This window comes from Capra hircus, chromosome 17 (assembly GCF_001704415.2).
Source record: "Capra hircus breed San Clemente chromosome 17, ASM170441v1, whole genome shotgun sequence".
Taxonomy (NCBI): Eukaryota; Metazoa; Chordata; class Mammalia; order Artiodactyla; family Bovidae; genus Capra; species Capra hircus.
Window position 1 is genome coordinate 35299648 of NC_030824.1, and position 18775 is coordinate 35318422.

The window sequence follows — 18775 nt, forward strand, 5'->3', positions numbered from 1 at the left end:
GTCCCCTTCTCCTCCTGCCCCCAATCCCTCCCAGCATCAGAGTCTTTTCCAATGAGTCAACTCTTTGCATGAGGTGGCCAAAGTACTGGAGTTTCAGCTTTAGCATCACTCCTTCCAAAGAAATCCCAGGGCTGATCTCCTTCAGAATGGACTGGTTGGATCTCATCGCAGTCCAAGGGACTCTCAAGAGTCTTCTCCAACACCACAGTTCAAAAGCATCAGTTCTTCGACACTCAGCCTTCTTTACAGTCCAACTCTCACATCCACACATGACCACAGGAAAAACCATAGCCTTGACTAGACGGACCTTAGTGAGCAAAGTAATGTCTCTGCTTTTGAATATACTATCTAGGTTGGTCATAACTTTTCTTCCAAGGAGTAAGCATCTTTTAATTTCATGGCTTAACTATCCACTAATAGGGAAATAGAGCATCTGCTTTGTAGGCCATTATGCAACCATTGAAAGTGATAACAGGGAAGAAGCAGGACAGAAAATAGTAACAGGGAAGAACGTAAACAAAGATTTGGTCTCAGCTGGAGTCTGTGCAGTGCTGAGTGCTGTTCTCTTTGTGACTCCATGGACTGGAGCCCACCAGACACCTCTGTCTATGCGGATTCTCCAGGCAAGAAAACTGGAGTGGGTTGCCATGCCCTCCTCCAGGGGATCTTCCCAACCCAGGGATCAAACCCAGGTCTCCCACGTCGCAGGTGGATTCTTTACTCTCTGAGCCACCAGGGAAGCCCTGCTGGAATCTAGCTGTAGCCTAATGCTTTCCAGAGATCTGAAGTACAACTCACACCAAAAGAGTTGGCCCCACCTTGACACAAGAAAACAGCTTTTCATGTCTTCACAGAAGTTGGTTGGCTACTACCAGACCAGGACAAGGCTGCTTTCTTTCAGCCAATGGCAATTCCCTGGGGAACAGGATAGTTGGGCAGTATTAAGGAGCTGACACTCAGGATCTGAGAGACACATGCACTGGTCCATGAAAAGGGACATGGGCAGGGCATCCATGGTACCCGTAGCTAGCATCTACCATGCCTTGGCATCACATCCTTCTCTTGACTCTCACCAAGGAAGTATAAAGAGAGGGAAAATGTGAAATATCAATAACATACTAATCTTACACACGATGTGGGGACCAGAGCCCCTGGGAAGATGACCCAAGAAGAGACCCAAAGGTAACAGACCACCAACACGGACACTTTTGCTTCTGTGTGACATAAATGTTTGTTACATATTATTTTCATGTTAGACTGTGATTAATCTATAATATAAGATCCAGGAGGATGGGGATTTTTGTCTGCTATGTACACTTTTTCCCCCTTAAACATTATTATAACACCTATTAACAATCAATAAATACTGATTGAATAAATTAATTCTTAAACACTGAAAAAATGCTATTTTACAGAAACACAGTAAATAAAGGAAAAACAACCTATGTTGAGAGTTCTAGAATTGCAAAACGCATGTATTAAAATATTAGATGTATGGACTCACGTGGCACAGATGACATGAGTTTTATCTTCAGTCAAGACTCTAAGAATCCTAAACTAGCTGAATTTGACACTTTTACATTCAACATCTTTCCACCCTCAGTAAAAAACATTACTTAATATTCCACTCTGTAACCGTAGTCAAAAATATTCACAGTTGGAATTCTAAACAATTCTATACATAAGACTGAAAGTATTGCCTACAATGGAAACTTGATATCTTTACTGTTTTCATATAAAGTATAGTAACATATAGCAATGAAAAAATTCAGTATTTTATTCAGTTTAGGCATAACATAAAATACATAAAGTTTTAAAAATGTTTAAGACAAAATACTATTATCATAGCACAAAAGTTAATGAAATATCCTACAATGGTAGCAAAAATGTATAAAGTTCTTTTCTTAATTTAATTAAGTCTCCAAAAGTAGAAATTAAAAAATAATCTTTAAAGAGCTTTATGTAGTTCCATATAATGTTCATTTTTGTCTTCACATCTAGAAAGCCTTCCTGTGTGATGCAGTGACTGTTAAAATATTATATATTTATTTGGCTTTTAGAACCTATAAAATAATCTTTGAGCTATGACCATAATTTGTATTCTGGTATGATTTGATAGGAACAGATGGAAGAGAATCAGGACAGTAATGAGAGATTTAAACCTAGCTGGTAAAAAGAAAAAATACTTTGAGTATTTTATTGTCTATGAAGAGATGAGGGAGCTTACCAGCCTGTATCCCCTTTCCTAGTAGTCAAGAGGCCTCAATATTACCAGTGTTCAGCCCACTTATAAGTAAATCAGATACAGATATATCACAATCTATTCAGTGTAGCAACTGTAATTGAAATGCCTTGATTAAAACAAAACAAAACAAAATGTCAATCAGCATAAGCAATAATGGCAAGAAATGTCTCAAAGGGAAATGAAACACACCTCGTGATTCTTGGCCATGCCTTTCCAGGTACACGACCATTGCTCCATTTCTTCCCATAGCATATCCTCCAAAACTCAGAGTGGAGCTAACAGGCAAGATATGAAGTCAGTTGTTGATAACTTATTTAGCATTAAATCATCAGAGCCAGGAATTAGGAGGTTATAACTAACAGCCCTGTATAACCCCCAACTTTAAAAAAATTCACCACTCTGCTGACTAAATTCACATTACTGAAAAACAACAAATGAAAATCTAAGACAATAAGCAAACAGTATAGTAGATAACTTTAGAAAAACCTTTAATGTGTTGCTTTGAACAATTCTATGAAACAAATATGTAATGCAATTATATTTTCTATTAACCCATTATTTCATTATGAAATTCTTCATTCAGGGTTCAAAGGTTCTAGGAGTAACAGTGATGCCAAAAATCTAAGAAAATCTGACCAAGTCATAGATGTTTGCAAAATTTTTTCAGTTTCTTTTTTTCAAAAAAAAAAACCAAAATCTCTTCAGCATTTGGACAAGGGAAGGTATGCTACATAGTAATGGCCTTTTAATTTTTATTTGTATTTTATTGGCAGTTCAGTTGGTTTTGACAACATTTATTGAGCACCTACTATGTACCAGGCACAGTACTAGATGCTGGAAACATGAAGATGAATAAGACATGGTCCCTGTCCCCAAGGAGCCTACAATCTCTTGGAGGCAAACCAGTAGTGCAAAGACACAGTTTATTCTAAAACAGACCAAAAAAATGTCAGTAATGTAGTTCATTTGGGGCCTTTAAATACAAGGGCATATCATTGTTTGTAATGTCAAGGCAAACAATTAAAATGAAGACCTTTTCATGTGATAAAACAGTAAAATCATTAAGACCTAACTCTGAAAGATTCACATGATAAAGGTAGTTAATACTTAAAATTTACACCATAGGTTTTCAAGTATTTCATACTAAGAAATATTATTGCCCACAGTTGTGCTATAGTCAAAGCCGTAATTCCAGGTTGCTGACTCATTCACATCTCAGCATGCTGGGGCTCAGTTTCTCACTGAGCTTATGAATTAGAATGGCTAATTCTTCAGTTGCTTGGCTCTTGTCCTCCAAAAGTTCATAACGAAGGCTGGAGATATCTTGCTTGATTTCCTTTAATTCACCTATAGTGTTTGTATTAAAAAGCATATGATTGGTCATTTGCTCTTTGGATTTAGAAAAAAAAAAAGGAGTGAAATTCATACAACATGAATACATTCATCTCATAATGTCTCCTACATAGTTATTTTGGATTTTTTTTTTCCTTTAAAATGTTTAAGAAATGCTTTGCCTTTAAAAATGCACTGACTTTAGAAAAAGCTATAACAGTAGTCCAACTGTGTTTTAAAAGTTTTTTGTCCTGGTTCAACCAATTTTTAACACAAGGTGATTTATCTGTTGGGGCTTCCCAGGTAGCAGATTTATCTGTTAACTAGTAATCTATAATCAGGATATAATCTATAATCAGGGTATCCCCTTTCTGTCTTCAGGGAGTTCCTCTGGTTCCCTGAGCTTAAGAGTTGACACTTTTATAGATCATCTCCCATTGCTGGGCTAGAATGGAATCCTATTAAATTGAAACTTTACTAAAAATGAATCAATCTATTTATTAGGCAAATACTCACATGGAAGCAGTATATTTGAGGTCAAGTTTGAAGTAAGGGAAAGGAAGGAAAAAGAGTAAGTGTTTTTCTTAGGGAAGCCAATGGTAATGACTATGGAGTCACGGACACAAACAGTTTGTGTGGTACCAGCAATGGTGAAATTAAGAAGCTTAGATGTGATACCACTGGCAAGGTTTACACACACAGAAGACTATAGGAAACTTCTGGCTATTAAAACACAACTGTCCCCATAATTTAGCTTGGCAATATTTTGAGAATGTGTAGATTACAATTAAAAACTGGATTCTCTTGCAAAGAACTGAAATGTAGATAAGTCATTGACCTTGAAAAGTAACCTTTGGGGCATGAACTTATCTTGAATCCCAGAAATGATTCTTCAAATCATTGGCACTTTAACAGCATTTTATAATAGAATCACATGTAAAATACACCTTTCATGATATTTCCTGGTATCTTTATGATGCTTTAAAGTATAATCCATATTCTTTGATTATATTTAAAAGACAGAACCTTTTAAGTAATCCTAACTCTTCTTCAAGAATACACACAAAAGTTATTGATTCTTTTCATGGCAAAAAAAAAAAAGTGGAGGTGCTTTTCCTTTCACATATGGCAACAGAAAAGGAAATAAACTGATCAAATTTGAAACCAAAAGTCTTCCTTGGAAGAAATGGATTCTCACACCATTTACTATCATAATTGGACCATAAGCTAGTGAGCTTCCTCTTGCCTTCCTACTACCATATCCTTCTTCCTTGTTTTTGAGTTACGGGAAGCCTACACACCAAGTGCTATATTTACCAATACAGGAAACATATTTATTAAATAAGGAGGTTACGTTATATGATACACTCTTTTAGTTAGAACTTCGTCCAAAACTCTAAATTCTCTTTAATTCATTAATTCTCATTAATTCATTTTCCTCTTTTGTGTAAAAGGACTTAGAAGATGAGTGCTTTTTTCTGAAGTTGTTATGGTGTCCCAATTCCCCACTTCATTTAATTTTTTTGTTGTTGTTTTCAGGGAGGTTATGGCACAACTGATAAGGTTTCTGCTTTCTAAACTAAAACTCAATTTCAATTCTGTCTCTGAGACTGTTTCTGGTGACCATGATTGGATTTTTTGCTGATTCCCAAACATACATTCTTAGATTTCTGTGCTACAAACACATATGGTATTGACTCAGATTTGCAAGGGATTTCTTGCATTAATCAAGTAATGGCTTCAGAGTTCATCAACAGTTTAGTTTAGCCCTTTCTTAAGAGTATAAATAGATCTAATAGCATCTCATTGGTGTTGAAAGTTGTAGCTTTCATTAATTTTTTTTTTTTAACTTTTGGCTGTGCTGGAAGGCATGCAGGATCTTAGTTCCTCAACTATGATTGGAACACTTGCCCCCTGCAGGGAAGCAAGAAGTCCCAACCACAGAACCACCAGGGAATTCCCTGTAGTTTCCATTTTTAGGGCAACTTATTTTTCCCTGACTGATTTCTTTCCAACCACGGCCCTGTGCTTTGGCTTACATCCCAGCACTTGATGAAAGGTTTTATAGTCCAGACAGATGCGAAGCCTAGGATATGCCTGGAAAATAGGTACGTTTAAGTAAGGTGCCAAGAAGAAAAGTGAAAAGCAAAAGAGAACACCATATGACAAAAATGGGTTACAGATTTCTTTCTGGACAACAAGTGAAATTTTTTTCTGCAAAAATGTTTGAGCTAACTCTTATTTTACCTGCATCACTGGAAAAATGGTAACACTCAGCTCACTGAAACAGAACTGAAACTACAGACTATTCATGTTACAGGGAATAAAAACTCCCAGCAAGATGATACACTTTACACTCTAAGAATCAGAGCCACTCTGTAGTGAGAAATTGTCTCTGACTGACATTTTAAATAACTGTTTATTTTAAAAGATAGAGCTTTAGAAATGAAACATAAGATTTTCCTGTCAATCCTGGAAGAACTCAGTTAACCGAGACTGGATTTTTAAAAGTATCCTTCAATATGAAGTTTTCCACTGTTCATTAAATTAGTTGTAAAAGGATGTTTTTTAAGTTTAAGATGCTTACCTTCATTAACTTCATCGTTTTCTTTGTCTACTTGTGCTTTCAAAACATATCGCTTTATAAGTCTTTTCATTATTTGCTGTTGGGCCAAAAAAAAATTATATCACCAATGATACATATAAGTAATCTGAAATCTTATTTTCCAAAGAGCTTTACATACCAGTAAAGAATTCAGGGAAGAGAAACTGTACTAATGAAAGACCCACCCAGATTTCAGAACTTAATCCCTTTTCACCTGTACTGAGTTTTTCTGCATAATCCACAACACTCCCTTGCCCCACCCTTCACCTCCACCCCCTCACCACCAGCCACCCTATTCCAGGAATGCAAGAAGCTTTACAAGAAAAGTTGAGTTGAAAGACTTCAATTCATGATTTTCTTTCATCTAATGATTTCTCTATACAATATTATCATCTATAGACACTACCGTATTTTTTTAAAAATCTATAAACATACGCTCAATACAGAGAATTTGGAGAGTAAAGAGAACAAAAAATAAACAAAACTCATCAATTATTCCACCATCCAAAGATAATCACTGTTATTTTAGTGCATGTTTTTCCAACATCTTTTTTAAAATTTTGTATATAAACTAATTACTATATGTATTATGTTTTCTAAATACCACATATTGTTATATTATGTTTTCCTTTCACAGCAATATATACTGTGAATATATTTCAAATTCAATAAATGCTCTTACAAGATAATTTCTTATGCATATAGAAAAAATTAAATTGGAGCCCTACTTCACAGAAGCACACAAAAGTGAATCCCATGTGCATCTTAAATATGAAAAGCAAAGGTTTTAAATCATTTAAAAGAAAGCACAGAAGAACATATTTATAAATTCAGTGCACAACTGGATGTTTCCAAACAAGATTAAAAATTCTAATGGAGTAGAAAAGATTGATAAACTCAACTTCATTACAATGAAAACTTCAGTTTATAAAGATACCAGAAAGAAAGCAAGCTACACACTGGGAGAAAATATTGATAATACTTACAACCTGTAAAGAATTTGGATCCAAGTTATATGAAGAGCTTTAATAAGAAAAACTCAAATAATCCAACAGGGAAATGGGCAAAAAACAAACAGGCACTTCACTGAAATGGAATTGTGAATGGTCAACAAGCACATGAAACAATCTCAAAATGTTGTCTTTAGGGAAATACAAATTACAATTAAAAGAGATACAGGGGCGTGGGGGAAAGGAGAGTTGGGTGAAGGCAGTCAAATGGCACAAACTTCCAGTTATAACATATGTAAGTACTAGGTATGTATGCACATCACAATAATTAATGCTGCAGTACATTATATATGAAAGTTGGTAAGGGAGTAAATCTGAAGAGTTCTCATCCCAAGAAAAGACACTTTTTTTCTATTTCTTTAATTTTGTATCTATCTGAGATCGTGGATGTTCACTGAACTTACTACGATAATCATTTGATTATGTACATAAGTCAAATCATTATGCTGCATACCTTAACCTTATACAGTGCTATATGTCAATTATATCTCAATAAAGCCAGAAAAAGGTAAAACATGATACAATTTTATATCTAAAAAGGGAAAAATTAATAGATCTTACGACGCCAAGTGTTGGAAAGGATGTGGATCAATGGAACTTTTGTACTTTACTGGCATGAGTGTAAGTAGGTCATTTTGAAAAAAAATTCAGCATTATCTTTTTTTTGAAATACAGTTGATGTACAATATGCTACTAGCTTCAGGTGTACAATAAAGTGATTTAATATTGGTTATTAAAAAATGGTTCTCTTTCCCTGTGCCATACAACATATCTTGGCAGCTTATTTTATACATGATAGTTTGTACCTCTTAATCCCCTATCGATTTGGTATTATCTTTAAAAACTGAACACTTGCATATCCTTTTACCCAGAAAGTCCACTTCTTGGTACAGGGCCTAGAGAAACTCTGCACATGTGGACCAAGAGACAGACATAGACAAGGTTTATAGAAACCTTATCTGAGACACAGAAACCTGGAAACAATCCAAACAAATACCAAATAGACAAATCATGGTATATTACACAATGTAATGCCATTGTGCTCACCAATGAAATTAGTTAGTGAAATTAATGAACCAGAGCCACACACAACAGTATAGATGAATCTTAGAAGCATAAATGTTGAATACAAAATTCAAGTTACAGACTTCATTAAGTATGAAATTATTCTCATAAAGTTTACTCAATAACAAATCCACATAATGCATTTTTCACATAATAGGGCTTCCCTGGTGGCTCAGTGGCAAAGAGTTAAAGAATCCACCTGCTAATGCAGAGACTCGAGTTCGATCACTGGGTCACGAAGATCCCCTGGAGAAGGAAATGGCAACCGACTCCAGTATTCTTACCTGGAAAATCCCATGGACAGAGGAGCCTGGCGGGCTACAGTCCATGGGGTCACAAAGAATCAAACACAACTTAGCAACTAAACAACATATATGCAATAAGCCTATATTTGAAAAGAAAACCAAAGCAAGAGGGTGAGAAACCCAAATTTCAGGATACTGATTATCCCTTAGGTAGAGGCAAGGGTGTGGCCTCGGGAGGAGCAGCCGAGCCGATTCGGTTCTCTCTCTCTGGGAGGTGGCGGCTTCCTAGGTAAATGTATAGTTATACGTCATAACTGACTGTGTTGCACACATTCTTGTGCATATCTCATAAATCACATTAAAAAGATAATCAAGGAAAAATGTCTGAACTGCAATGCAGATATAGTGAGGATGGCAAATATACCTCAGTTTTAAGACAGTAAAAATTATAAACTGATGTGCCCACTAGATGCCAAAGTCATGTTAAAAGGAGACATGCCGGATAATTCAAAATGTCTGTCTCAAACTGAGAAGGAATCCACGCTATCAAGAAGGAAAAGCCCATTTCATCAGTCATAAAATATACATAATATGTGTTGAGTTGTGTGGAATCGGAACCTCAGGACAGACTCACGGCTAGGTGGATCTCAGCCAGAACTCATTCATTCACTCACCAAATATTTAGCTCTGTGCCAGGTACCAGGTGGCAAGAATACACAGAAGAACTATACAAAAAAGATCGTCATGACCCACATAACTACGATGGTGTGATCATACTCATCGAGCCAGACAGCTCATCCTGGAGTATGAAGTCAATTGGGCCTTTGTTCATCACTACAAACAAAGCTAGTGGAGATGATGGAATTCCAGTTGAGACATTTCAAATCCTAAAAGATGATGCTGTGAAACTGTTGCACTCAATATGCCAGCAAATTTGGAAAACTCAGCAGTGGCCACAGGACTGCAAAATGTCAGTTTTCATTCCAATCCCAAAGAAAGGCAATGCCAAAGAATGTCCAAACTACTGCATAACTGCACTCACCTCACACACTAGCAAAGTAATGCTCAAAATTTTCCAAGCCAGGCTTCAACAGTACGTGAACCATGAACTTCCAGATTTCAAGCAGGATTTAGAAAAGGCAGAGGAATCAGAGATTAAATTGCCAACATCCATTGCATCATCAAAAAAGCAAGAGAGTTCCAGAAAAAACATCTACTTCTGCTTTATTGACTATGCCAAAGCCTTTCACTGTGTATCACAAAAAACTGTAGAAAATTCTTAAAGAAATGGGAATACCAGACCACCTGACCTGCCTCCTGAGAAATCTGTACTCAGGTCAAGAAGAAACAATGAGAACTGGACATGGAACAACAGACTGGTTCCAAATTGGGAAAGGAGTACGTCAAGGCTGTATGTTGTCACCCTACTTATTTAACTTATATGCAGGATATATCATGCAAAATGCCAGGCTGGATGAAGCACAAGCTGAAATCAAGATTGCCAGGAAAAGTATCAATAACCTCAGGTACACAGATGACCCCATCCTTATGGCAGAAAGTGAAGAAGCACTAAAGAGTCTCTTGATGAAAGTGAAAGAGGAGAGTGAAAAAGTTGGCTTAAACTCAACATTCAGAAAACTAAGATCAAGGCATCCGGTCCCATCACTTCATGGCAAATAGATGGGGAAACAATGAAAACAGTGACAGACTTTATTTTAGGGGGCTCCAAAACTGCTGCAGATTGTGACTGCAGCCATGAAATGAAAAGACACTTGCTCCTTGGAAGAAAAGCTATGACCTACCTAGACAGCATATTAATAAACAGAGACATTACTTTGCCAACAAAGGTCCATCTAATCGAAGATACAGTTTTTACAGTAGTCATGTACAGATGTGAGAGTTGGACTATAAAGAAAGCTGAGTGCCGAAGAATTGATGCTTTTGAACTGTGGTGTTGGAGAAGACTCTTGAGAGTCCCTTGGACTGTAAGGAGACCCAATCAGTCCATTCTAAAGGAGGTCAGTCCTGAATATTCATTGGAAGGACTGATGTTGAAGCTGAAACTACAATATTTTGGCCACCTGATGCAAAGAACTGGCTCATTTGAAAAGACCCTGATGTTGGGAAAGACTGAAGGCAGGAGAAGGGGACAACAGAGGATGAGATGGTTGGATGGCATCACTGACTCGATGGAGGTGAGTTTGAGTAAGCTCCAGGAGTTGGTGATGGCCAGGGAAGCCTGGCGTGCTGCATTCCATGGGGTTGCAAAGAGTCGGACATGACTGTGCAACTGAACTGAACTGTGTTTGGTGCCATACTAGACACTGCAGCTGCAACAGGCAACATAATCACTGCTCCAATGAAACTTCACCAGAATTCACTATGATGCATCAACGTATCAGGGATGTGATTAAGTTTAGGGGACAATGTAGGCATAGTCTTATAAAAAGAAAAAACAAATGTTTATCAGTTCAAAGCAGCTTCAAAGGCAGTAATACAAATCAGTGGGAAAGAAAAGACTACTCAACAAATAGCTCTGGGACAATAGATCATCCTTACAGGGAAGTTAAAAAGATAAGCCATAAGGAAAAGGTTGATAAATCTAACCATATCAAGACAGTTTATAATTTTCATACAAGGAAGGATACCAGATAACATGTCATCTTATGTCAAATGGGATTTTTCCTGTTGTTCTAGAATTGCTGATAAACCCAAAACTGATGACAAAGGATGATAAGTACCCCATGGTCTAAGACCATGTTGCCACCTGCAGTTGAAGCCAGCTACCTCCCCTCAGAGAATCTCTAGACCAGTTCCAAACCTACCAACTTGCCTGGACTTGAATGTGTTTGAATTATTTACAAGCTACGGAATCTTGGTGACAATCTGTGTAGTGGAAATGTTAGAATATCTTATAAAAGGCAATAAAAGTAAATTGCATAGAAGGTGCTCAATTAATACAACTATTATTCCTTATTAGCATTTACACTTCTTTTACAAAGTCTTTATTAACCAATAAATAATGCTGGGACTGCAGGCAAGGATCATGAAACTTCTGAGCAATATGTAAAAGTATCATTTAAAATATTATCTCTACTAGATTTCCAATGGAGCCTTTAATCAAAGCTAGTATCAAAAATTAAATTGGTCATTAACTGAATCATCTTCTTTCCCTTTGGTTAAATTGCTAACTAATGCAAGGGAAGTCTATAAATTAACTTCCACATTCCACAGGCCTCCTGGCATTACCCATATATCGCTGTATGAGGCTGTGAGTCACTCTTTAAGGGAGACATTGTAACTTTATTCAGTGGACCATGGATATTCTCTGTCCAGGGTATGGAAAGTTTGGTGGTAGTTACCTCAAACATTATCTCCTGCAAACAAATTTAAGTTCATTTCTCAGTCCTCCATTAAGACTGGAAGAAGGAATGAGATTTGGATGGTTGGATATTTGCTATGCCTTGCCTTTCCAAAAGGCATCAAAGCTTTTCCTTTTATTTGCATATTTTTTTTACTAATTCGAGTTCAGTTAACAATTGGTGGGACTTTCCTGGTGCTCCTGTGGTTTGGAATTCACCTTCCAATACTGGGACATGGGTCTGATCCCTGGTTGGGGAACTAAGATCCCACACACCTTGGAGCAACTAAGTCCACGTGCCGCAACTACTGAGCCTGTGTGCCACAACTAGAGAGTCTGTGCGCCGCAACGAAAGATCCCGTATGCTGAAACTAAGACCTGATGCAGCCAAATAAATATTCAAAAAGTCAACTAACAATTGTTAAGTACTCTATCAGACATTTTTACGTTCATCTTCTCATTTACTCCTAGAGAGAAGCCAAAATTGATTGATATCAGCCAAAACTGATTGACATACGTGCATGTATGTCTGTATGCATTGATTCGTACATCTATAAAGTATGAATATAAAGTAACAAAATAGGTTTGGACAAACACAAAGAACTTGGAAGTAGAGAGCAGCATTTAGGGGAGGAAAGTGAAGAGAAGTTGCTCAGTCGTGTCTGACTCTTTGCAACCCCATAGACTGTCGCCTACCAGGTTCCTGCATCCATGGGATTTTCCAGGCAAGAGTACTGGAGTGGGTTGCCATTTCCTTCTCCAGAGGATCTTCCCGACCCAGGGATCGAACCCGGGTCTCCCACATTGTAGGCAGATGCTTTACCGTCTGAGCCACCAGGGAAGGGGGAGGGAAAGGACCTTGTAAATCATGTGTTTTTCATTTGTCATACCACTTATTGTGACATACCCTGACATACCATTGTGCAGCCTCTGAATAAATCACAGCGTCTGTGATTCAGACCCTGCTACTTTTTCCAGACAGCTGGTTTAGTCTATTTTGGGACAACTGTAGCTGTTAAAAAATTCCTTTGTATTGAGCCAAAAGTCTGCTTCACTGTACCTTCTTAAATACTGGTCCAAGTTTTGTTCTTTGGAGAAACGGAGAGCAGATCTGCTTCTTCTTCTGCTTAATCAACTGTCACTTCCTCTGCGTTTCCCTGGGTCCCCATAACATTTTATTTACATCTCACCTATACCATGTGGCCATATCCCAGGGCTGTGTGAAGGTCCATCTACTTTTTTCTTTCCTTCCCTTTCTCTCCATCTCTGTGCTGCCCTTCCATTCCAGTGGAGAGATCGCTGAAGCCATGGATCATATATCTCTGTAGTCTTAAAACTTAGGACCACGCGTAACAGAGGATATCTTGAATGTGCCATGAAGCTTAAAATGAGTGCCCCTTTGTGCCACGTGCTTCCAGTAAAAATCAAGCCCTCATGGATCAGACTGTAGACCAGCATGCAGAGTAAAAACAGCCTAAAACTCTCTGGGCCAAGGCTGTTCCCAAGCCAAAGAGGGCTGGGAAAGCAGAACTGCCACAGAAGAGAGTGGAGAGAAGTCACAAGCGCCTACAGCCCAGCTTTTGTGGCGGAGTCTTAAAATATACTCCCATTTCTCAAAGTCAAATTAGAATAGCTAAGTAGTTTTAACTTGAATAGCACAGGTATTCATGAGAAGAATTTAATCATAGCTATCTCTCCAAGTCTTTATGTTCTAGAGCTGGAGCTGAAGCTGAAGCTCCAATACTTGGGCCACCTGATGTGAAGAGCCAACTCATTGGAAAAGACCCTGACGCTAGGAAAGATTGAAGGCAGGAGGAGAAGGGGGCAACAGAGGATGAGATGGTTGGATGGTACCACTGACTCACTGGACATGAGTTTGAGCAAGCTCAAGGAGATGGTGAAGGACAGGGAAGCCTGGCGTGCTGCAGTCCATGGGGGTCACAAGGAGCTGGACATGACTTAGTGACTGAACAACAACAAGCCCTCCAAGTCTCTACGCTCTCCAGAAAAATCATTCCCAGTTTCACAAAAAAATTCTTTACATACATAAAAAATTCCAGCAGGCTATTAATAATTAATGTTAATATAAATAATACTGTCCTTGATCAGGGCATTTTTAAACATTTCCTTTGCTGCCCCTTGAGACACATCTGAATGTGAATGCATTTTTGAAGTAATTGTCTTGGAGAAGGAACATTTATTTGAATGTAAAACCTATAAGGTGATGACCTGACTGGTGATGGTCACATGTTTTTTCTGAGGGTGGCTGTGACTATTTTTATTTGTTTATTCTTGGTTACACTGTCTTTGCTGCTGCCTGCAGGCTTTCTCTACTTCTGGTGAGTGGGCTTCTCATTGCAGTGGCTTCTCGTTATGAAGCATGGCCTTAGGGGCATGGGTCTCAGAAGTTGTGGCACACAGGCTAAGTTGCTCCGTGGAATCTTCCCGGACCTGGGGTTGAATCCACGTCCCCTTCATTGGCAGGCGGATTCTTATCTGGCTGTGACTATTTTTGAAAAAATGTGAAGTCAGATGGCACTGAGCTTTGTTAACACGGTGCAATTAGCTGAGTTCCATAATGAGAAAGTAACAAAGCATTTTTGTGTATCTTATAAACTAATTATAAAAGTAAATTTTAGAGGTATTTCAAAAATATTCTGATCTGTGATAGAATGACTAGAATTCAGTTCAGTTCAGTCACTCAGTCGTGTCCGACTCTTTGTGATCCCATGAATCACAGCACGCCAGGCCTCCCTGTCCCTCACCAACTCCCAGAGTTCACCCAAACCCACGTCCATCAGGTTGGTGATGCCATCCAGCCATCTCATCCTCTTTGGTCCCCTTCTCCTCCTGCCCCCAATCCCTCCCAGCATCAGAGTCTTTTCCAATGAGTCAGCTCTTCACATCAGGTGGCCAAAGTACTGGAGTTTCAGCTTTAGCATCATTCCTTCCAAAGAACACCCAGGACTGATCTCCTTTAGAACGGACTGGTTTGATCTCCTTGCAGTCCAAGGGACTCTCAATAGTCTTCTCCAACACCACAGCTCAAAAGCATCAATTGTTTGGCACTCAGCCTTGAACAATATGACTAGAATTAGTGTATTCTAAAAGTCACCCTTTTGAAGGAAAACTCCCCATTTAGCAGATTAAGATCTGGAATTTCCTTAAGGTGAGTCATATAATCACACTACATGAAACAAAAATTCCTGGTGAAACAAATACACTAGTTATTATCACTCAAGGAGTTCTTAACAGGTAGACTTTATTCTAAATATAATCAAGACATTTATATGAAGCTTGGTATGTATATAGCTAAGTGAGATCTCTTCCCTTAGTTTCTCTTTTTTCTACTATCACTTTTGGGGAGCTACAGAAGATTATACCACAGGCAGAGGGAATTCATCTCCGTAGAAAATACAAAAGGTACAGGATTCTGGAGTCTCTAGGGATTTAGCAAGAATCATTTCCCATAAAACCACAGCAATTTTCAATGTGACAATAAACTCAGACGTTTCTCCACTTATAATCACTCAAAAGCTATAAGCAAAACAGGAAACAGAAACACTAACTCCATTAATGAGACTCAGAGGAACCCATTTTTTTTTTTAGAAAGGTTATGAAAAGGTCAAATGGGGATGTGGAGGCATGCCAAGAGCAGACATTTGTGGCTGAAGACTTCCCCTGACCTTTGATACCAAGTCTTCCAGAAGCTTAGAATATGGGGCTAAAAGGAAAACTGTAAAGAAAAGTTGTATTTGCTAGAAGTACTTTGTCAGTGAGGTGGAGAGTCTGCCATGTGAACAATCATTCAGTGCTATTCTCGACAAGGGAAAATAAAGAATAAATTGAACTCACATACACAACCCTGTGTGTCCATGTGTGCTAAGTTGCATCTGACTCTTTGCAACCACATGAACTGTAAGCCCATCAGGCCCCTCTGTTCATGGGATTCACCAGGCAAGAATAATGGAGTAGGTTGCCATGCTCTTCTCCAGAGGATCCTCCCGACCCAGGGATCAAACCCGCGTCTCTTATGTCTACCTGCATTGGCAGGTGGGTTCTTCACCACCAGCACCACCTGGGAAGCCCCACACGATCCTGTACCTAAAGGCAAATTCCTATCAGCTTGGGATGGGGTCCTGGAATTCTCTGACCGCACTCCAACTTCCTGAAAGCAGTTGGTCTGGGAGGAACTTACTTCATTCAAGATTGAGTAATAGTAAGAAATCTACAGAATCTCTGTACTAAGACAGTCCAAGAAAAAGGATAAAACAAACAGCAAATAAAGAACACACACTAGAAAGTGTGAAAGAAGAGATGAAAACATATAATGTCATTACTAATATATAATCTTTTAAAAATAGGAGCCGATCCTGTCTTGAACCAAGAGCACAAGGAAAATATAGTCAGCCAAAGGAGGAAATGATATTTTTAAGTTTGAAAATCTCAGGAAGAAGAGGAAGAAAACATTAAAATCATCACAGAAATAAAAGATATATTTGAAGCAGTGCATATGAAGATAGACAGGAATAAAAGACAGGATGAGAAAAAAGGAGCCAAAGAGAGAAATGGATAAAAAAATATTTCAAAAGGCATAGAGGAAAAGAGATGCTGCAGGCTTCTGATTGGTCTCTTTGAAGAGACTCAAATAATGGAATGGAAAAAATACTTCAAAATATAGTTCAAGGAAATTATTTAGAAATAAAAGGCATGTACAGACTAAAAAGACATACTCCATGCCAGAAAAAATGCATACAGATCCAATCTACAGAACAGTCAAGTTGTTGGATTTAAAAGGTAAAGAAAATGTGGGCATTCATATCAAAATCTCAGGTCAAAGGAAGAAGCATATGAGAAAAACCATCAGGTTGCCTTCAGATTTTCCATACCAACATTCCATTCTCAGAGCAGCAGAGCAACGTAAATACATAGAGAAAATAAAGGCCTTATCAAAGAACTTCACAGCTGGTCAATACGAATACACAGAAAGTAGAAAATAGTTTAGGACATGAAATAACTCGGAGAACATAGTTCCCATGAGCTCGTTTTGAAGAAACTGGTGGAAGACAAATGACCTGACAAAGAGATGAACGGAAAATTAAGGCAAAACGACAACTGGGGAGTACTGACTCTGTTTAACTAAAGGACTAAAACTTAGGCAAATGGGGATTACAATCCTACCAGGTAGTGAAAAGGATCAGAAAATATCCACCTCCCACCTCCAGGTATACCACTGGAACACAAGAACTTTTTGAGCTGAAGGCAATTAAGAAGCAAAAACACAGAAAGAGCTCTCTGCCTTCCTCCCATCTGCTCAAGCTGCTGCTGCTGCTAAGTCGATTCAGTCGTGTCCGATTCTGTGCGACCCCATAGACAGCAGCCCACCAGGCTTCTCTGTCCCTGGGATTCTCCAGGCAAGAATACTGGAGTGGGCTGCCAAAGAGCAGGACATAAGTTTCCCTTCATGAAGGTCTTCCCCTTCCCGCCTCTTTCCCATACCAAGAGGAAGAGAACAACCATCATCACTAGCAACAGACAGGTGGCTCAGAGATGGGTCTGCACAAACACAAACCTCACTCTTCCGTTAATCTCCCCACATATTTACCTTCCCATAATTTACCACCCCTGGGAGCACAAATCTCTCTTCGTCTAGTCACCTCTCCACAAATTCATTGCCCCTTTTAGGATGGTATCTAAGTCCCAAATTCTAACTACCACTTTGAGTTATTCATAACTGAGTTCTCCAATGTGTTGGCATTTTGCACACATAAATAAAACTATCTTTTTTTCTCCTGTAAACCTGCCTTTTGTCAGTTTAATTCACAGGCCCCAGCTACTGAATCTAATGGGGAGAGGAAAGATTTTATGCCCTACCCCTGTAATTCTAATATTTAAGTAGCAAAAGCTGGGAGGAGGAGGGGGGAAATGGTGAAAGATGAATACACTGATTTTTTTCATATTTTAGCTTGAAATTTATAAACCAAGTAACACATATAGGTATGTGCACAGCACCAAGACAAATAATATAATTCATTTCAGCAGAGACTGCCAATTCTCTTCCCTTGATTTTTAGCTCAGTACATGGAGACTAGGAATTAAGACTCATTTCCCAGCTTCTACTGCAGATACATTGTTTGTGTAACTTTACTGAATCTCCTTAGAGGATCGAGGCATCTTTCTTCTCTATCATCGTCTGACTATATTTTGAAATGCAGAAATAATAGTCAGAGCTCTGGTAGCTTTCTGGGACCATAGATCATGTTCAACTGAAAGCCAATCATGACAGGGTAACATGACAGAAACAGCCTGGGTCTGTGACAGTGGCAGACAGATAACAGCCCTGGAAGGGCCACCTCCGGAGTTCTTGAATAAAAGAGGGAAACACATTTCTATGTTCTTTTAGCTTATGCAGTGGTTGGTATTTGGTGGTTTTCTGTGATTTCCACCAGTTAAAATTGCACTCATCTCACATTGCTAGCAAAGTAATACTCAAAATAGGCTTCAGCAATACGTGAACCGTGAACTTCCTGATGTTCAAGCTGGTTTTAGAAAAGGCAGAGGAACCAGAGATCAAATTGCCAACATCCGCTGGATTATGGAAAAAGCAAGAGAGTTCCAGAAAAACATCTATGTCTGCTTTATTGACTATGCCAAAGCCTTTGACTGTGTGGATCACAATAAACTGTGGAAAATTCTGAAAGAGATGGGAATACCAGACCACCTAACCTGCCTCTTGAGAAATCTGTATGCAGGCCAGGAAGCAACAGTTAGAACTGGACATGGAACAACAGACTGGTTCCAAATAGGAAAAGGAGTATGTCAAGGCTGTATATTGTCACCCTGCTTATTTAACTTCTATGCAGAGTACATCATGAGAAACGCTGGACTGGAAGAAACACAAGCTGGAATCAA

General features: G+C 38.5%; 1 protein-coding gene across 4 annotated transcripts in view; it reads right to left on the reverse strand.

Moving 5' to 3' along the window:
* TRPC3 (transient receptor potential cation channel subfamily C member 3) overlaps positions 1857–18775 on the reverse strand; it is a 75154-nt gene continuing 58235 nt past the window's right edge. For 3 of the 4 annotated variants that reach the window (XM_018061501.1, XM_018061502.1, XM_018061499.1), the window contains 2 exons: positions 6165–6240; positions 1857–3592 (listed from right to left, as the gene is read on the reverse strand). In XM_018061501.1, coding sequence (XP_017916990.1) covers positions 3450–3592; positions 6165–6240 — 219 coding nt within the window. In that variant the 3' untranslated portion in view covers positions 1857–3449. The remainder of the gene's footprint in view (positions 3593–6164; positions 6241–18775) is intronic. The other variant, XM_018061500.1, reaches the window with a different exon arrangement.